Raw genomic sequence first — 14,938 nt, 5'->3', positions numbered from 1 at the left:
TTCAGTATGCCTCTTTTATTTCCTAGTATGCACCTGCGTTGTACACAAGCGCTGCCATCATCTAATTGTTACAGCTTGCACGTGCCAAAACAATGCTAACAAGACCGATCTCAAGGTAAAGTCACGTTGGTTATTTTGGGTCATCATAATTTGTGAAACTTCAGGGTTGTCTGGGTTGCTGGGGGTTGTCCTGTAACAGAATTTACTGTGTTATCTTTATTCATGGATTTGAAAGTGAGAAAGAGTGATAGGGACACGTATAAAGGCTATGCAATATCATCTGGTTGTTCTTCTGTTAATGCCAGTAACTGGTGGGACTAGCACATCGGTTAGGAAGACAGGGTGTCTTCATTGGAAGAGACATCAAGAAACAGCAAATCCACTGTTTTCCTTGGTAATTTTCTTGCATGAATAACTGTGTTGTCATCAAAATTTGGTGCCTGGTTCTTAATGTGGATTTCTTTGGCTTTAAAATCCAACCACTGGTCTTTGTTATGCCTCTTTTTTCTTTTCTGGTAAGTTAAAGTGCCCATTTAGTCATTGCTCCACACCTTTACTCGATGAAATTATTTATGTTGTAATAAAGAACCCTTGCATAACTTGTGTTTCTGAAGGTTTTCCTTCTTGCTAGTTTGGGCTGTATTTGACAGGAGTAGCATCCCCACCTAAAACTGCCCTGCACCTTGCATGTCTCATTTCTATAACTGGAAATTGTTTAATAACTGTGCAAGGAAAATTAAATTGAAATATTTTTAATTGGGAGGTAGCTCTGTATGGTGTGCCATGCAGAAACTTTCTTTCCAGTGCAGATAAGCAATTGCCTTTGCTCATTATTTTCTTGCCTCCGAACTGCTGAGCTAGACTTCTTAAAATGACCCTTTGCCAAACCAGATGAAAATAAGTTAAAATGCTTAAGGCTAAAGTGCAACTTACGTGGTGAATCTCCTCACCCCTCTTTTAGGATTGTTAAGGGTTTATAACACCTCTAAGTTCCTTTAAAAGAAGACAAAGGTGAGGACACACTGCTCACTTCAAACTCATTGTTTCAGTCACACCTCTGACTTTTCTTTGTGAAGTGGTGGATTCCCCTCAATATTCTAGGATCTTAGTGTTGAGACACAAGATGGAAAGTAATGAAGAGGTTCAATGGGGATGGGTTTCTTCAGCTGATATGACATTTTGTAAGGTGTCTTTGAGATCTGAATGATTCACAGTTGGAAAAGAAAAAGGTTGAAAAGGGGATGAGAGCAAGCAATAAAGCAAAATCTGGGCCTGAAATGAAAGACTGTTAATAACAAGCAGGGCGAGAATAGGAATGAGAATTTTAGGAGGAGCTGGGAAAACTATGCTGTATTAAATTTAATAAAATCAACAGTTTGACCTAAAGTTACATGTTTGCACATAGTATGCAAGTTAATAATTTGAAAACTGCTTAGTGGCACTTCAGTGCCATAGGTTTGTGATGAGGTAGCCCACACTTCTAATTCTAACTTTAAGAATTTAAAGTTGGCTAGGCAGCCCTTTTTAAAATCTGTTTTGTCAGGTAGTCCAGCCTGCCCAGCAAGGAAACCAGAGCAGGCTTGCAGCAGGTGAGGTTGGTCACTCTGTGTTCACTTGCAGTAAGCCTCAGTGAGGTGATGGATTGCGGTATTTTCTGAGTTGGAATGATTTTCAAAGTTTTGCACCTAAATGCCTGTGTGTAAATGAATGTCAGCTTATACATATGTACTTGAATTTTAAATCTGTGCCTTTCTTTTGGTGCTTCAGGTGACTGAACAGAGGTTTGGAATCAACATTCCTCATAAGTTCAGCGTCCACAACTACAAAGTCCCGACTTTCTGTGACCATTGCGGTTCCTTGCTTTGGGGAATCATGCGACAGGGCCTACAGTGTAAAAGTGAGCAGCTTCTTACTGTAGCCTTTTCACAAAATACATATATTTTTAGACTCTTGATGCACTGTGTGGGCTTGATTTGTGCAACCTTCAAGAGAAAGCCGAGCAATGAATATTCATCTTTGCAAGAGTTAAAACCCCACTGATTTACTTTTTAATCTCTGGCTTCCAAAAGGTGTACTTTGCACTCTAAGCACAGCTTTGTTTAACTTGCATTATTGAAAATATTCTTGGGTATCACTGCTCCCTGCATTCATTTTTCCCTTTACCTGAAGGTTTTTCCTCAGCTAAGGAGATAAGGCAACAAACAAGGCATCTGAGGGGAAAAAAAGGTCATTGCTTTAGGTTGACTAGCCTGTCTGTCATGCTGATAATTGATGACAAAGCATGTCCTGGTGCTATGTTTTTGTTTCAGTGATCCAGACTGTAAAATCTAACAGTCTCCATTTGCCTTCATCTCCCACAAGAGGGTGTGTGTGTGTCCATGAATGAGAGCAAGAAAGATTTTAGTTTCCCACTGAACGATATGTCTTTAAAATTAGATACCTGCAAATGCAGGGGAAGTTTGTTGCAAATTCTGTGGCATTATAAATCCTAATTTTACCTGCAGGCATAGCTGCAATTGTATTTATATACCTGACAAACATGTGCTTATGAATAGCTTCAGGCAATGTGGCATCCTACTTGGAGAGTTTGGGGTATATTCCTGATTTTCAGGAGTTTATTCTCTTATGAGAGTCCTAATCTTGTTTCTGCTGAGATCAGTGGCAAAAATCCCCTTACTTTAAAGACACAGTAGATCCAGATGGGTATATTTCCTGAAGCAGAATTGCTAAACTATTTCTCAGCAGTAAATCCCTCCGAGTTATTTTAATTGTTCCTTTGTTTTTATTTTCCATCCCTACCATCACCCCGTCAGTCTGTAAAATGAATGTCCACATCCGATGCCAAGCAAATGTTGCACCGAACTGTGGGGTGAACGCAGCAGAGCTTGCTAAAACCTTGGCATGCATGGGTCTGCAACCAGGAAGCATTTCCCCAAATTCGGTGAGTCTTTTTCTCCCCCCCCCCCCCCCCCCGCCCCCCTTATTTAAAACATTTACAACTGAGTCTTTATATAGGTGCAGGAGAAATCAGAGACTTCAGTTATGACAGATGGTGTTAGGTGGTGGACTGCATGAGTAGGTTGTTACTGTCTGTGGCTTATGGCAAAGACTTCACCTGAGGAATGGATGTCTTATATCCAGTTTTACCTTAATGGAGGCTTTAATCTGTAGGTGTTGCTTTGTTGTATGCTTATGTTTCACAGTGGTGTGACTCCATTCACACTTTTATCTGTTTGGCATGAGTGAGAGGAGAATAAGACCCCTAACTCATTAGTGATCAATGTAATGTAATTCATGCCATACTTTTTTTTACTTTTACCACAAGCACAAATGCTCTGCCTGTGTATGTGGCTTGCGATAGAGCAAAAGAAGAGCTCAGCAAGAGGCCTAGGTTCTCTTTCCAGCTTTGTCACTGTTCTTCTGAGTGAGCCTGGGAAAACCATTTCACTCTTCTCTACAGTTTCCCCGGGTAAAATCTGTGGTCCTTGTCAACACAATGTCACCTCTGGTCTTTGCTGTCCGAGAGAGGGTCCCAGTGAGATTGTTTCCAGGGTTGGGACATATCTGTACAATTTCTGCTTGTCACTACTTCAGGCATCCTAAAAACCCAGCTGTTGTATATCTGAATCTATTCAGAGAGTTTAAAACACACTGTAAGAGCTTAAGTGAAAATGCCCGTACATGGTAATGGAAATCAGAGCTGCCATTTGATAACAAGTCAGTTTTCGTCATGTTTCCTTTGCAAGCAGTTTTGAAAAGTGAGTTTGCTTGAGACCACAATAACCCATAATAAAATACTGGTCTATTTATTTTTATTTGACCAAAAATAAAATATTAAAACCCAAAACATAGTTGCCAGACATGGTAAATCTTGTCATACAGTTAGCCAGCTACATCAGTCAACCACATCACGCTGTATCAGCCTAACATGCTCATTAGGCTGTGCTGCCCCTTTTGATTTCATTTGGTTCGTAGCAGACTGTCTTATCTTCACTTTTCATGCTGTAGCAGTTCAGGGGGACAGTTACCCTGGGAGTTACAGGGAAACACAAGTCTCACACCCCCTTCTCAGTTCTGTAAAAATCAGCGCTTGTTAGCGTTTGTTCTTTGCATAATCTGCACATCAAAAGAAGATTAAACCAGGAAAATAAAAATCTGTGCTTGGTGTTTAACAATCTCTTCTCGTTATTTGCGAGCTAAAGGCTGTAGGTAACTGTTCAGACTGTGCTGTAAGCTTAAATCTCTTGGGAGTTTTGCTGGGTGCTGTCCTGAATGCTCTTAGTTCTTTCCCCATGGCTGGGGTTGCCACTTCTGTGGCAGTGAGACAAGTCTTCCGAGCAGGAAGAATTTTGCTTTACACCAAAGTAGTCACAAGGTGGAGCTCAAGAAGTCCGTGTGACTTTGTTCGGGCTAATAAACTGAGTAAAAGTACACGTGGCTTACATGCATACTCATACCTGGAGAGCTGTGAACAGAGGGCACTGGATGTTGACTTGATCTTCATATACTGCAAAAATAGGAGCTCTAGAAATGTGTGCTAATACCAGTACAATTCCTGAAAATGCAGACACCTCGCTGCTGGCATGGGAATGAACAGCCTTCCATCGAAATTACAGCAGCGGAGGAAGCCAGCAGCCCAGCTGTGGAAAAGAAAATATTTTGAAATTTAGGTCCCACTGAACTGGGCTTTCAGTAAGAGGCTTAAAATCAGATAGAAAACTAAGAGATTCAGATGAAATCTGCTTGGGTTCTAGATCTCTCCAGGACTTTGCATATTGCAGAAATTATGCAGTCCTCCTCGCTCTGATGTTAGATAGGAGACTTGGATTTCCACACTCATAGTCTTATTTTTCTGGGGAGTGAGGTTGGAGAGAGTCAGACTTGCCTCTTGGATCTACTGGGCAGTGGGTTTACAATTTAAAACGCCCAGGTCAGGAACCGGTGTTGACATCTCAGCACAGCTCTGTGCAGTGCCGAGGTTGGCCAGTCACATGTAGCAGCTGTGCGGGGTGGTGGTACCAACATGCCTTCTGTTCCAGTGGCCACAGAGTGCATCTGAACCAGGTCCTAAATGCCCAGATTGATAGATTGACTACCTGTGAGTACCTCTAAGGCAAAAGTACACTTTCTATGCAGACTGATACTTGCTTATTTTCTTCCACAGAAACTGGTTTCAAGATCTACTTTGAGACATCAGGGAAAAGGCAGCCTGAAAGATGGCAACAACATTAGTGAAAGTTCAGTGAGCAAACTTGGGATCAAAGACTTAACCTTCCTTCGTGTATTGGGAAAGGGCAGTTTTGGAAAGGTGAGAGTTATTCGTGGCTCTTCTGGGGAAACCCACATTCCTTATTTAAGAAACTCCAAGATAGATGAAGTTATTTCATAATGTGGCACACAGGCTGTCCAGTGGAGTATGCTTTGTGCAACAGAGTTGGTTACAGAGAGCAGGGAGAAAAGGGAAAAGAAAGCAAGCTGACAGCAAAGTGAGTATCACAGAAAAAAGTTAGCAACTAAAGGAACAGCTGCATGCCAGGGCCCATACCTGAAATTGCAAGTGGGTGCATTAGCACTCATTTGGGCAGCATTTCTTGGAGCATGTAAAGACTTTCCCTTTAAAGGAAACAAGGCAGTGGTTTCAAATGCAGTGAGGTGGGGGTTTCATTTCTCTGCTTTGCCACAAAGCCAATATGAAACAGTGAATTTGAATTTGATAACTGAGGAGGAAAGTGGGATGGATGGCACTGCTCAGGGGGTTTGCCCTGGCACAGTGGATGAACTCTGACCAGCTAGCCCCGTGCCAGACATTGGAGCAATGTGTGTGGGTATTTCTATCTGGAGAAGCCTGCTACAGACAGTAGCATATGTGTCATCGATTGTACACTGATGCCCATACCAACAGGCTGACTCGCTCGCATCCACAAGCCTGGTCATGAGATAACTGACCTTTCTAGCGTGAGAAGGTGTGAGAGGCTCTGTGTTGCTCATAGAGACTGAGGGCTCAGCCCTTGCGATTCACCCTCCCCTTTGGTTTAGGTGATGCTTGCCAAGATGAAAGAGAGTGGGCAGCTCTATGCAGTGAAGGTGTTGAAGAAGGACGTCATTCTCCAAGATGACGATGTTGAATGCACCATGACTGAGAAACGCATCCTTTCCTTAGCAAGGAACCACCCATTCCTCACCAAGCTCTACTGTTGCTTCCAGACTCCTGTAAGTATAGCCTGGGCAGTGAACAGCCTTCCTCCTGATACTGGCTGGCACGTTCAGGACAGAGGCTCTCCCCTATGTATTTGCTCCCCGGCCTGTTATAAATGTCTGCCTTAGACCCAGGAGAAACCTCTCTGCTCAAGGGTGAATAGAGCACTTTGCTATACTCCACCTCTAACACCTGCTGGGCATTTGGCAAACAAAATCCTGGCTTGTTCTAGGCTCCCTAACAAAATGGTAATAACAGGGAACTCTTTCTTTGTGCCTTCCCTAGGAACATGTCTGTGCCATTGAATGTTTCCAAATGCATATGCGCAAATGTCTACAGCCCTGCAGTGTCCTCCAGTTGCTGTGGGATCTCAGGCTCTGCTGTCTTGCTACCTGAATTTTAACAGGACTGTATTTGCATTGAATTATCTGCAAACTCAATGAATTGTACTTGTAAGCAGGGGTAGCCTCCTGTATCTACCAGCCTTTGTATACTGCTCAGAAGTGAATGAAAGATCCTTCTGGGATTACTGGAAAGGAGCTTACAGGCATGGGTGGACACTGAATCAGATCCACATACAGTTGGTATTTCTTCTTGTGTAGATAAGACAAATGATAGCATTGCTGTCACTTGTGGTATGTATACCTCAGCGGAGGACTGCGTATGTGCTGCCTGTCCAGCTTAGAGCCTCCCCTGGCGTATGCGTGTGGGTAGGAGCTTATTGCTGATGTGGGTGGTGGAAGGAGGAGTGGCTGTGATGGAGGCAGTGCCACAGTTGTGTCCCAGCAAGGTAAGTTTGGGAGTCCCTGAGCTAAGCTGTTATTAAGACCAAAGCATTTTCTGCAGTGTAGCTCTTCCAAGCTGCCTGGGCTTCTTTCCAGTTGCTTTTTGTCCGTTGCTAAATGGTAATAGAGCTTGTTTTCCTCTTAGAAGAGGCAGGAGAAACTTGCCCTTTTAATTGTGGCTTCACTCCTCCTACATAAACCCAAAATACTAAGAAAAAAAAAAAAAGGCAGACAAATGCATCCTGCCACCCACCCGTTTCTCTTCTCACTGGGGTGATGCAACAGCCAGCTACGGAGTTTGAGTTGTGCTCGTTTAGGGTGGAGCCCTTGGGTAGGCTCAAGCAATAGAAATGAGGTGGTTTGTTGTTTTTTGGGCTTTTTTTTTTATATACAGCTTATGTGGTTCACAGAACAGCTGTGCTGTATAGCAGAAACAAAACTTAAAGCTCACTGTTGTCACTAGTAACCAAGGAAACTCCTCTTTTATTTGTCTTCATAATATGAAGACACAGGGCCCAAATTTTAATGGCTTTCCTGAAGTTCTCATGTAAAATATCAGAAATGTCCAGTATTGATGCATGCTGTTTGAGGTCAGATGCAGGATAGCAGTGTTTTTTGCCACTTGTTGCTATGCTCTTTGCTGTGGCTTTGCCTACTGAATTGCAATGTACATGTGAAAATGCCACATGTGCTCCTGGGCTGTGTAGAGTATTTCCGATGAACTTAGGGAGGATTTAAGGTCACTGTGCTAGCACCATCCGTCATGTTCAAGAAATGAATGCAATCTGCTATGGGTGCAGACAAGGTCTTCTGGGCTGATGAAGTAATTGCAGTCTTTTGCAAAGGGGGAAAAAAGGGAAGAACTCAGCCTGTTTAGACTAGCAAATTGAAAGAAAAAAGAGGATCTGATTGATGTCTGCAGATGTGGAACACTGAGGAGGGAAACAAAGCTGTCAAGATGCTGGCTAAGATTAAATGAGTCCAGACTGGCCATGGATACAGTTAGACTGGAAATGAAAAGGAGGTTGCTAAACAGTAGAGCAGCCTGGAACAGGAATTTCTGGACCAGCTTGTCAGAGGAGCGGAGGGAAGAACCCCTCAGCCCTTGCGGCCCTGAACACAGCGCTGGTCAGTCTCTAAAAGGGTGCCAAGGGAGTGATGCTTGTCATAGCAGGACCCTGCTATTTCCAGTCTTTCCCAGGTTCCTCTTCTACTTGAATCCCACTTTGCTTCATTATCTTGATTGTCAGTAACAGAAAACCACTTCCTGCCAATAATAAACAAAACCAAGAAGGGAAGCGTTTACAAAAGAAAAAGTAGATTTCATACTGATGTGGTTCATTGTGTCTTTTGCCTGTGTTCTGCACTCGGTGACACCCACTTCAATCCAGAATAACCAGATTTAAATTGCTTATAAAAGCATAATTAAATCCCTTTGCTATAGTAGAGAAGTGATTGCAACAGCAGGGTATTCATTGGACAGAGTCCTTGCAGGAGGTCTTAACCAGGCTGATACAGTACTTAGGGTTTCTGCTCATTCTTTACATGGCATTGGGTTATCTCCTCCATTAACATGAACTTGGCAGAAAAGAATATATATATATATATGTATATAAAAATAAAAGAGTAACCACTTATTCAAAATGTCAGCCTGCAGCCATATTTTAAAATGTTACTTATGTTTGGAGTTGGGGACAGGGTTACACAAAACAATACCTAGTTTCACTTGCCATTACATGGAAACCACATCATAGTATCACACTTACAGCCCAAACTCTGAAAATGTGGTATTAACAGTTTGTGTTATAAAAAACAAAGCATCACTCCAGTCTGCTGTGGAGATCCTGGATAAATAATGACCTGCTGGGCCTGCCTTTAGGAATTTTTCAAGAACTAGCCATTTTGAGTCTTCTTACCATTTGTCAAAGCAAAGTCAGAGCCTGATCCCATAAGATGCATCAAGACAGGCAGGGACTAACTGGCAGGGTAATAGCCCAGCTGGAAGGTACCTGGGGCTTATGGTTGGTGCCAAGTTCAGTATAAGCCAGCAGTGCAGTCTCATTGCATATAAGTTAAATTATGTACTGGGCTGCTTCAGGAGCTGAGAGGGGAAGTCATTATCCTCTCTGCTTGGCACTGGTGAGGCTGCACCTAGAATAGGAGTGTCCAGTTATGGCCCCCCCTTCCCAGTTCAAGAGGAAATTGTGGAAACTGGAAAGGAAGGACCTCGGAAGCACCCGAAATGCTGTAGCAGTTTGAGGACAGAGAGCTCAAAGGGTTTGAGGGTTTGGCTGGACCTAGAGCCATTTGAATTCTGACTCTTGTATAATATTCCACCTGAACCAGCAAACTCTTCCCCTGTTTTAAGCAGCCTAGGGGTAACTTAAACAGCCTGGGGCATGTCTGTGCCGCACAGTGCGATGTCGTGTAGTACCGGTAATCTAGCATTAGCTGAGCTGGCACAAGTACTAGAAACAGCAGTGCATTACCTGAGTTCATCTATATCGCTGCTACTTTTGCTCGCTGTTTTAGAGCTAGCTGAGGTTTTTCTGTGCTTCCATTAGCTGCTGATGGTTTTCAGAAAGTTTTTCTGTTCTCTTGTGCTGCCCCTCTGCTCAGTGTGGTCTTAATATAGTCTCAGCTGCAGCATAAGTGATACCCGCTAGCAAGGGCTGCTTTATTTGCCCGGGGTGGGCTGGGGCTGCCTGACCTCCAAACAGCCTCCTTGCTCCATCGCAGAGAAATAGTGCAGCCACTAGGTGGTAGGAGCTGCAAGGGTTTGTCTCTGCCTGGTATAGGTGACAGTTTTCAGAGCCTAAAGAGGAAATATTAGCTCCACAGCAGGCTGGCAGAGGCTGGACGTGGCCCTCAGCGTGCCCGGTGCTGGGCTGGGCAGTTTTGGACTTGCACCTCCAGATTCCTTTCCTGTGAAAGGCAAGGAAGGAGTCCTGCTGCTCCCTTCATGGGGTTGGGGGGAAGCAGTTTAAATCCTGCTCCAGCTGCATCTGTGTGAGGTCTTCCTTGCTCACCACATCTCTGGTTTTTTTAATTTATTTTTTTATTTTTAAATTGAAAGCCTCACTTTGGGATCTTTCCACCTTGCCTAAGCCATTTACCTCTGCTTTTTCTAGGGCCTTAGAATCATCCTTTAGTGTCAGAGAGGATTATGCTCCTGCTTCAGTAATTTGTGAGTTGCTGACAGGCGCTGGGGCTGACCTGTGGATAATTGTGGATCCTGCGTTAGGGGTCACAAGCACCAAAAAATGCTCGTTTCTGTTTACCTGACACTGGTGTCATCCAACAGCTCAACAATACTGTCCTAGAACAGGTGAAAGAGGCTAGATGTATAAATAGCTAAGTCAGTAATTTAATCCTGGGGAACGTGGATCCTGGAATGTTTTAATTAAAATGAGTTTGCAGTAAGTAGGTCCTGTCTTCTTTGGGGTTTAGGAACCATCCTTCCTGCACAGGTGGTTTGCTTTTAAATCCTTTTGTCTCCACTCATATGCATGAGAATGAAAAGGGCTGGGGGAGATCAGCTTCCCATGCAAATAGTGTCAAATAGCTTCTGGGGTTTATGTTTATTGCCCTTATCCCTTTTCTCATGACTGCAGGGTGCTTCCAGGGGACTGTCACCCCAGGCGATGCTGTTTCCAGCACTGTCCCTACTAGCTTGATCGTTATATGGATTTGCTTTCCGTGTGGCTCTGCTGAGGGTTGCTGAAGCCCAGAGCCTGCCCGTGTCATTCCAAAAATAGTGAGACACGAGAACTTGGCAGAAGGATGTGATTTTCTATAACAAGCGTCCTTCTGAGATAATAGCTAGCAGGGGTGCTATTGAAGCCAGTAAGGACTGGCTCAGGGACTCCAGGGCAGCATAACCATTGAACTGGTCCCATTTTACGAGGGCAGCCTGCTGTCCGGCACGCAGCTTTCTGCTCCCTTTACAAGCTGCGGGCTGATGTCATGCTCGTGACATGGAAGGGGAAGGTTTCTCCATGTCTTTGCTGGCTCTTGGGGTACTCAAGCGGTTCTCCCAGGGTCAGTGTGGGCATCATATCATGGATCACCCAGGTGTTTAGAGAGATGAGCCTGTATTTCACCTCCTAGAAGTGTTAGAGCTAACCTGGAGCCTTTGCTGGGGACATAATTTTCAAGTGAGGGCCCACCAGCCGAAGTGGTGGGACTGAGCAGTTGGCAGCTGGCTGGCTGCTCACCCACCCATTGGTCCCCAGATGCCACAAGACAGGTCTAGGTGCCCTTGTATGTCCAGGGGAGTCCCTCAGTCATGGTCCCTCCAGGGGAGTCCCTCAGTCATGGTCCCTCCAGGGCATCTCCAGCGTCAGCCTGGTTGTCCACCAGCCACTCCACTGTCACCAAATGGGTAGAGCACAGGGCAGCCCCGGGGCAGAGCCTGGCACGGTGGAGGTGAGGAAGGCTGGAAAGGCTGCGGCAGCCTTCCCGGGGCTCTGGTTAGATGAACAAGCGTCCTGACACAGGCCTTGGAGGGTGCTGGTGGGCGGTAAGGAAGCGGTGAGGCCTCTTTGATGTTTTCTTTGAAAGGCGCTGAGAGGGAGCCCTTTGAGAGCAGAGAGGACAGCTTTGATCATCGCCCAGGCTCTAAACCCCCAGCCTTCCCTCTCTGGCATGTCGGGGAGGCATGATTCCTTATGTACATATACCCGACAGCCAAATGCGCTTCTTGGATGCTTTTCTGCAAGCATTGAGACTTTTTCCCCTGTTCTTGAGCATTGAGACCGTTGCTAGCCCCGAGCCGCTGTGCTGGAAGACCAGTGCACGCTTCAGCGTTGTTGCTGCCAGTCAAAATCAAGTGAAAATGTTGATGGGGACATCCTGTTTCTGGGCCTGGCATCTTCCAAAAAGCTTGGTACAGTTTAGCATGCCTTCTGGCCATAAACGCAGGGCTTGCTACAGAGTCCTTCTGAAGTCAGGCTTGAAGGAGCTCGAGTTGTGCTTTACCTGGGGCCCTGGGGCAGTGAGTTTAGGTTTTTGGGGGGCTGCTGGACAGGGAGCTACAGGGGAATTTCCTCTCTCCACCTTTGCTCTCCGGTGCGGCTTCTACAGGGGTATATGCCGCGGTGCCCTCACGTTGGCTTTGCGACCACAGGAGGGGCAGTTGCTTTCTGCCTTTCTCTGGCTCCTGTCCTGTCTAGCACCAAATAAAGGCAGACTGGTCAAAACTGTCTCTTTCTGTGGTTTTACAGTGTTCACATGCACCGAAACCCCATGACGTCTTTGCTGGCACACCGGCCCAAGTTGCCGGTAAACCAGATGTGTGAGGCTTCTAAAGCCCGGTCTGAAAGGCTCGGCTTTCTCTGACGTGCGCAGTAACACCTTGCAGTGGTCTCTTCGTTGCAGGAACATACGGGGTCAGGGTTTTGTTTGTTTTTTTTTTTTTGTAGGCAGAGTGGTTTTGCTTGCAGAAGACGAAACAAGATCAGACTGGCATTTCTGATTTTATCTGTGAACTTTGCTGGGTGTCCACACTTAGGCTGCATACTGAGGTGATACGAGCTGAAGTGAAAACATGAACTGAAGGGTTAGCTGCCATCATCGTGTTGTAGCTCCTGAGTGTAACTTTCCCACCCCTGGCTGTTGAGGGACTTTGGATACTTGCATTTTTTATGAAGCTGAGAAAATGCCTGTCTCCGTCTGCAGTGGCTTATGGGAGAGATTGTAACTTAGACAAATTATCAAGCTTAGTGCAAGGGTAGCTGAAGGAGATGCTGTTGCTTATGGTTAGCCACAGTACATGAAACTAATATTTTTTCTTTGGACTTAAAATCAAGGAAGTCGTGGCATAAAAAGGGGTCGAAGTGGAACCAAGTCACAAGCAGCCTGAGTGAGCAGGTGCCAGTCAGTATTGAGGAGGAAGAGGAAAAAAAAACCAAAGGCAACCAAAGCTCAGAGAAGAGGTAACTAGCTGAGGTGCAACCCAGCGGTGCTTTAGGTTTCAGTCTCTTTGAATCTGTATTGCTTTCCAGGTAATGCTTAAGGTGAGGGGATGGATCCACAAAGCCCTCATTACAAGCTGTTTCCAAGTGGCCTCTGGGTGTTTTGACACTCTTAATTTTCCTGAAGACCTTTGGCCGAGCTTGTAGAGGTCTCTAGCCTTCCCCAGCACAGTCTGAGGCCAGCAAATACTGCAGAGCTCAGTATTTTTAAAAACAGGCCAGAGCTGTCTCAAGTTGGTTACTCCAGTCTGGAAACAGCAATTCCAGTAGCTCTTTTTCTGAACTGAGGGCTGTAAAAAGAGCATGATCTTTATAGAGCTACTGTCTTCTGAGACACCATGATACCAGCAGCCAGCTGAGGGGTGCAGATGTCCTATAAATCTTTGATTAACAGGTGATGTCTATAGCTTGATACATTCTAGTTCTTTATTCCTCAATTTATTCCCCTCTAAGTTCAGCCAGCCCTTTGTTTTTTTGATCTTTCAGGTGGGAAGGAGTGTTTATGTAGTTTTCTATGCCATTTTAAAAGGTCTGGAGGGCAGGATTTAATTTTAATTCTTCTTTCAACTTGTTTTGTATTTTTTGGATATTTTGTTTTAATGGTGGCCAAACTGGCTTTTTTTTTTTTTTTTTTAAATTGGGATTACACAGACATTTTTTGTATGTGATTTAATTGGTTGACCTAGTACCTGAGATCTGAGATTTTTTTTTTTTTCTTTTTTCCTCGTTGCGGTTTTTGTTTTGTTTCCAATGGAACAGATACAAGTGAAAAAGTGATAAAAATAATCCCTTTGCATGTATGTTGAGTAAAAGTTTCTGGTCAAAGATGAGGTAATCATGTAATCCTGCTGTGAATTAGAGCGTCTTAAGGGGAGGGGATGAGGAGGAAGGATGCGCATATGGTTCACTCGCATATCCCAAAGGATGCATTGTTTCAGAGAAATGATTGAATTTGTGTGTTATAAAAGCTGTCCAGCCCGTGAGCTTGAAATTTCAGCCACACGGTTAAGAAAACAGGGGCAGAAGTTTGTAGGGTGTAGTTAGATGCGTAATTTTCTTTTTTTTTTTTTTTTTTTTTTTTCTGGGGCAGGTGGGAACCCACAGCTCCCATCAGCTCGCCCTGGCTTGCGGTTGTCGTTGTTCAGCTCTTCTGGAATGAGCTCAGCGTTAATACGGTGCTGCGCACACATGCGCACGGGAGGCAGCCTTTACCCCGAGGGACCCCGCAGAGTTTATTTATGCAAATGGCAAGAACCAATTTGCTATTCTCTAGGCGACGTTTATGTGCCTCTCTGCCGCGGCGGAGGAAAGGCTGTGTCGTGCCCACTATCAGCAGCGTCAGATAGCAGAGTGCGGTTGTAAGTGATAACTGGTGATAACTGCCCTGTTCCCATAGTTGTGACAATGATGCCGGTGTCTTTTTGTTAAAGGAGCTAAAAATGAGCCTGGTATGGGGAAGTGACCTGTGCTTCTCAGAAGCGTGCTCAGCAGCTGCCCAGCTTAAGAGGAGACACCGCATGCACCTTATCCCCTTCCTGAGTTTGCTTAATTTTCATGGCAGCTCCTTCTAGCTAAAAAAAAAAACCCAAAACAAAACCCAAGACCCGCAAAGAAAGAAACCTTCCCTTTCTCAGCCTTTCAGATGCCACACACAGTGATCTCCCCTGTCTCGATAGCCCCAGGGCTGTGTGTGCCGTGCTCCCTTGCTGTGGCTTGATTTCTCCTAGGCAGAAGTGGTTCCTGAGGCTGGCATGTACTTCTGCAGTCACTGAAGCAGAGAGGTAAAACAGCTAGCAGAGCACCAAAAATCAGCTAGCAGATGGCTGTAAAACCTGCCGCCTTTTTGCCACCGCCTTGTTTGTCTGGGAGTCTCGGGCCACGGCGGCGAGCGGAGTGGCAGCGGGTGCCATGGCAGTCATCGCTGCGGCCGTGTTTAAGAAGCGTCAGTAATGCGTGCGTGTAATTCTAGCTGAGCAAGCATG

At 45.0% G+C, this 14,938-nt stretch overlaps 1 protein-coding gene across 3 annotated transcripts in view; it reads left to right on the top strand.

The window, feature by feature from the left end:
- The window catches only part of PRKCH (protein kinase C eta), a 120,397-nt gene that overhangs the window by 52,176 nt on the left and 53,283 nt on the right, over positions 1–14,938 (top strand). For all 3 annotated transcript variants that reach the window (XM_052783456.1, XM_052783457.1, XM_052783458.1), the window contains exons 5-9: positions 27–115; positions 1,768–1,897; positions 2,814–2,941; positions 5,165–5,308; positions 6,037–6,210. In XM_052783456.1, coding sequence (XP_052639416.1) covers positions 27–115; positions 1,768–1,897; positions 2,814–2,941; positions 5,165–5,308; positions 6,037–6,210 — 665 coding nt within the window. The remainder of the gene's footprint in view (positions 1–26; positions 116–1,767; positions 1,898–2,813; positions 2,942–5,164; positions 5,309–6,036; positions 6,211–14,938) is intronic.

Source organism: Harpia harpyja, chromosome 3 (assembly GCF_026419915.1).
Source record: "Harpia harpyja isolate bHarHar1 chromosome 3, bHarHar1 primary haplotype, whole genome shotgun sequence".
Taxonomy (NCBI): domain Eukaryota; kingdom Metazoa; phylum Chordata; class Aves; order Accipitriformes; family Accipitridae; genus Harpia; species Harpia harpyja.
The sequence above is the reverse complement of the archived record's forward strand: the minus strand, read 5'-3'. Positions and strand labels throughout refer to the sequence as shown.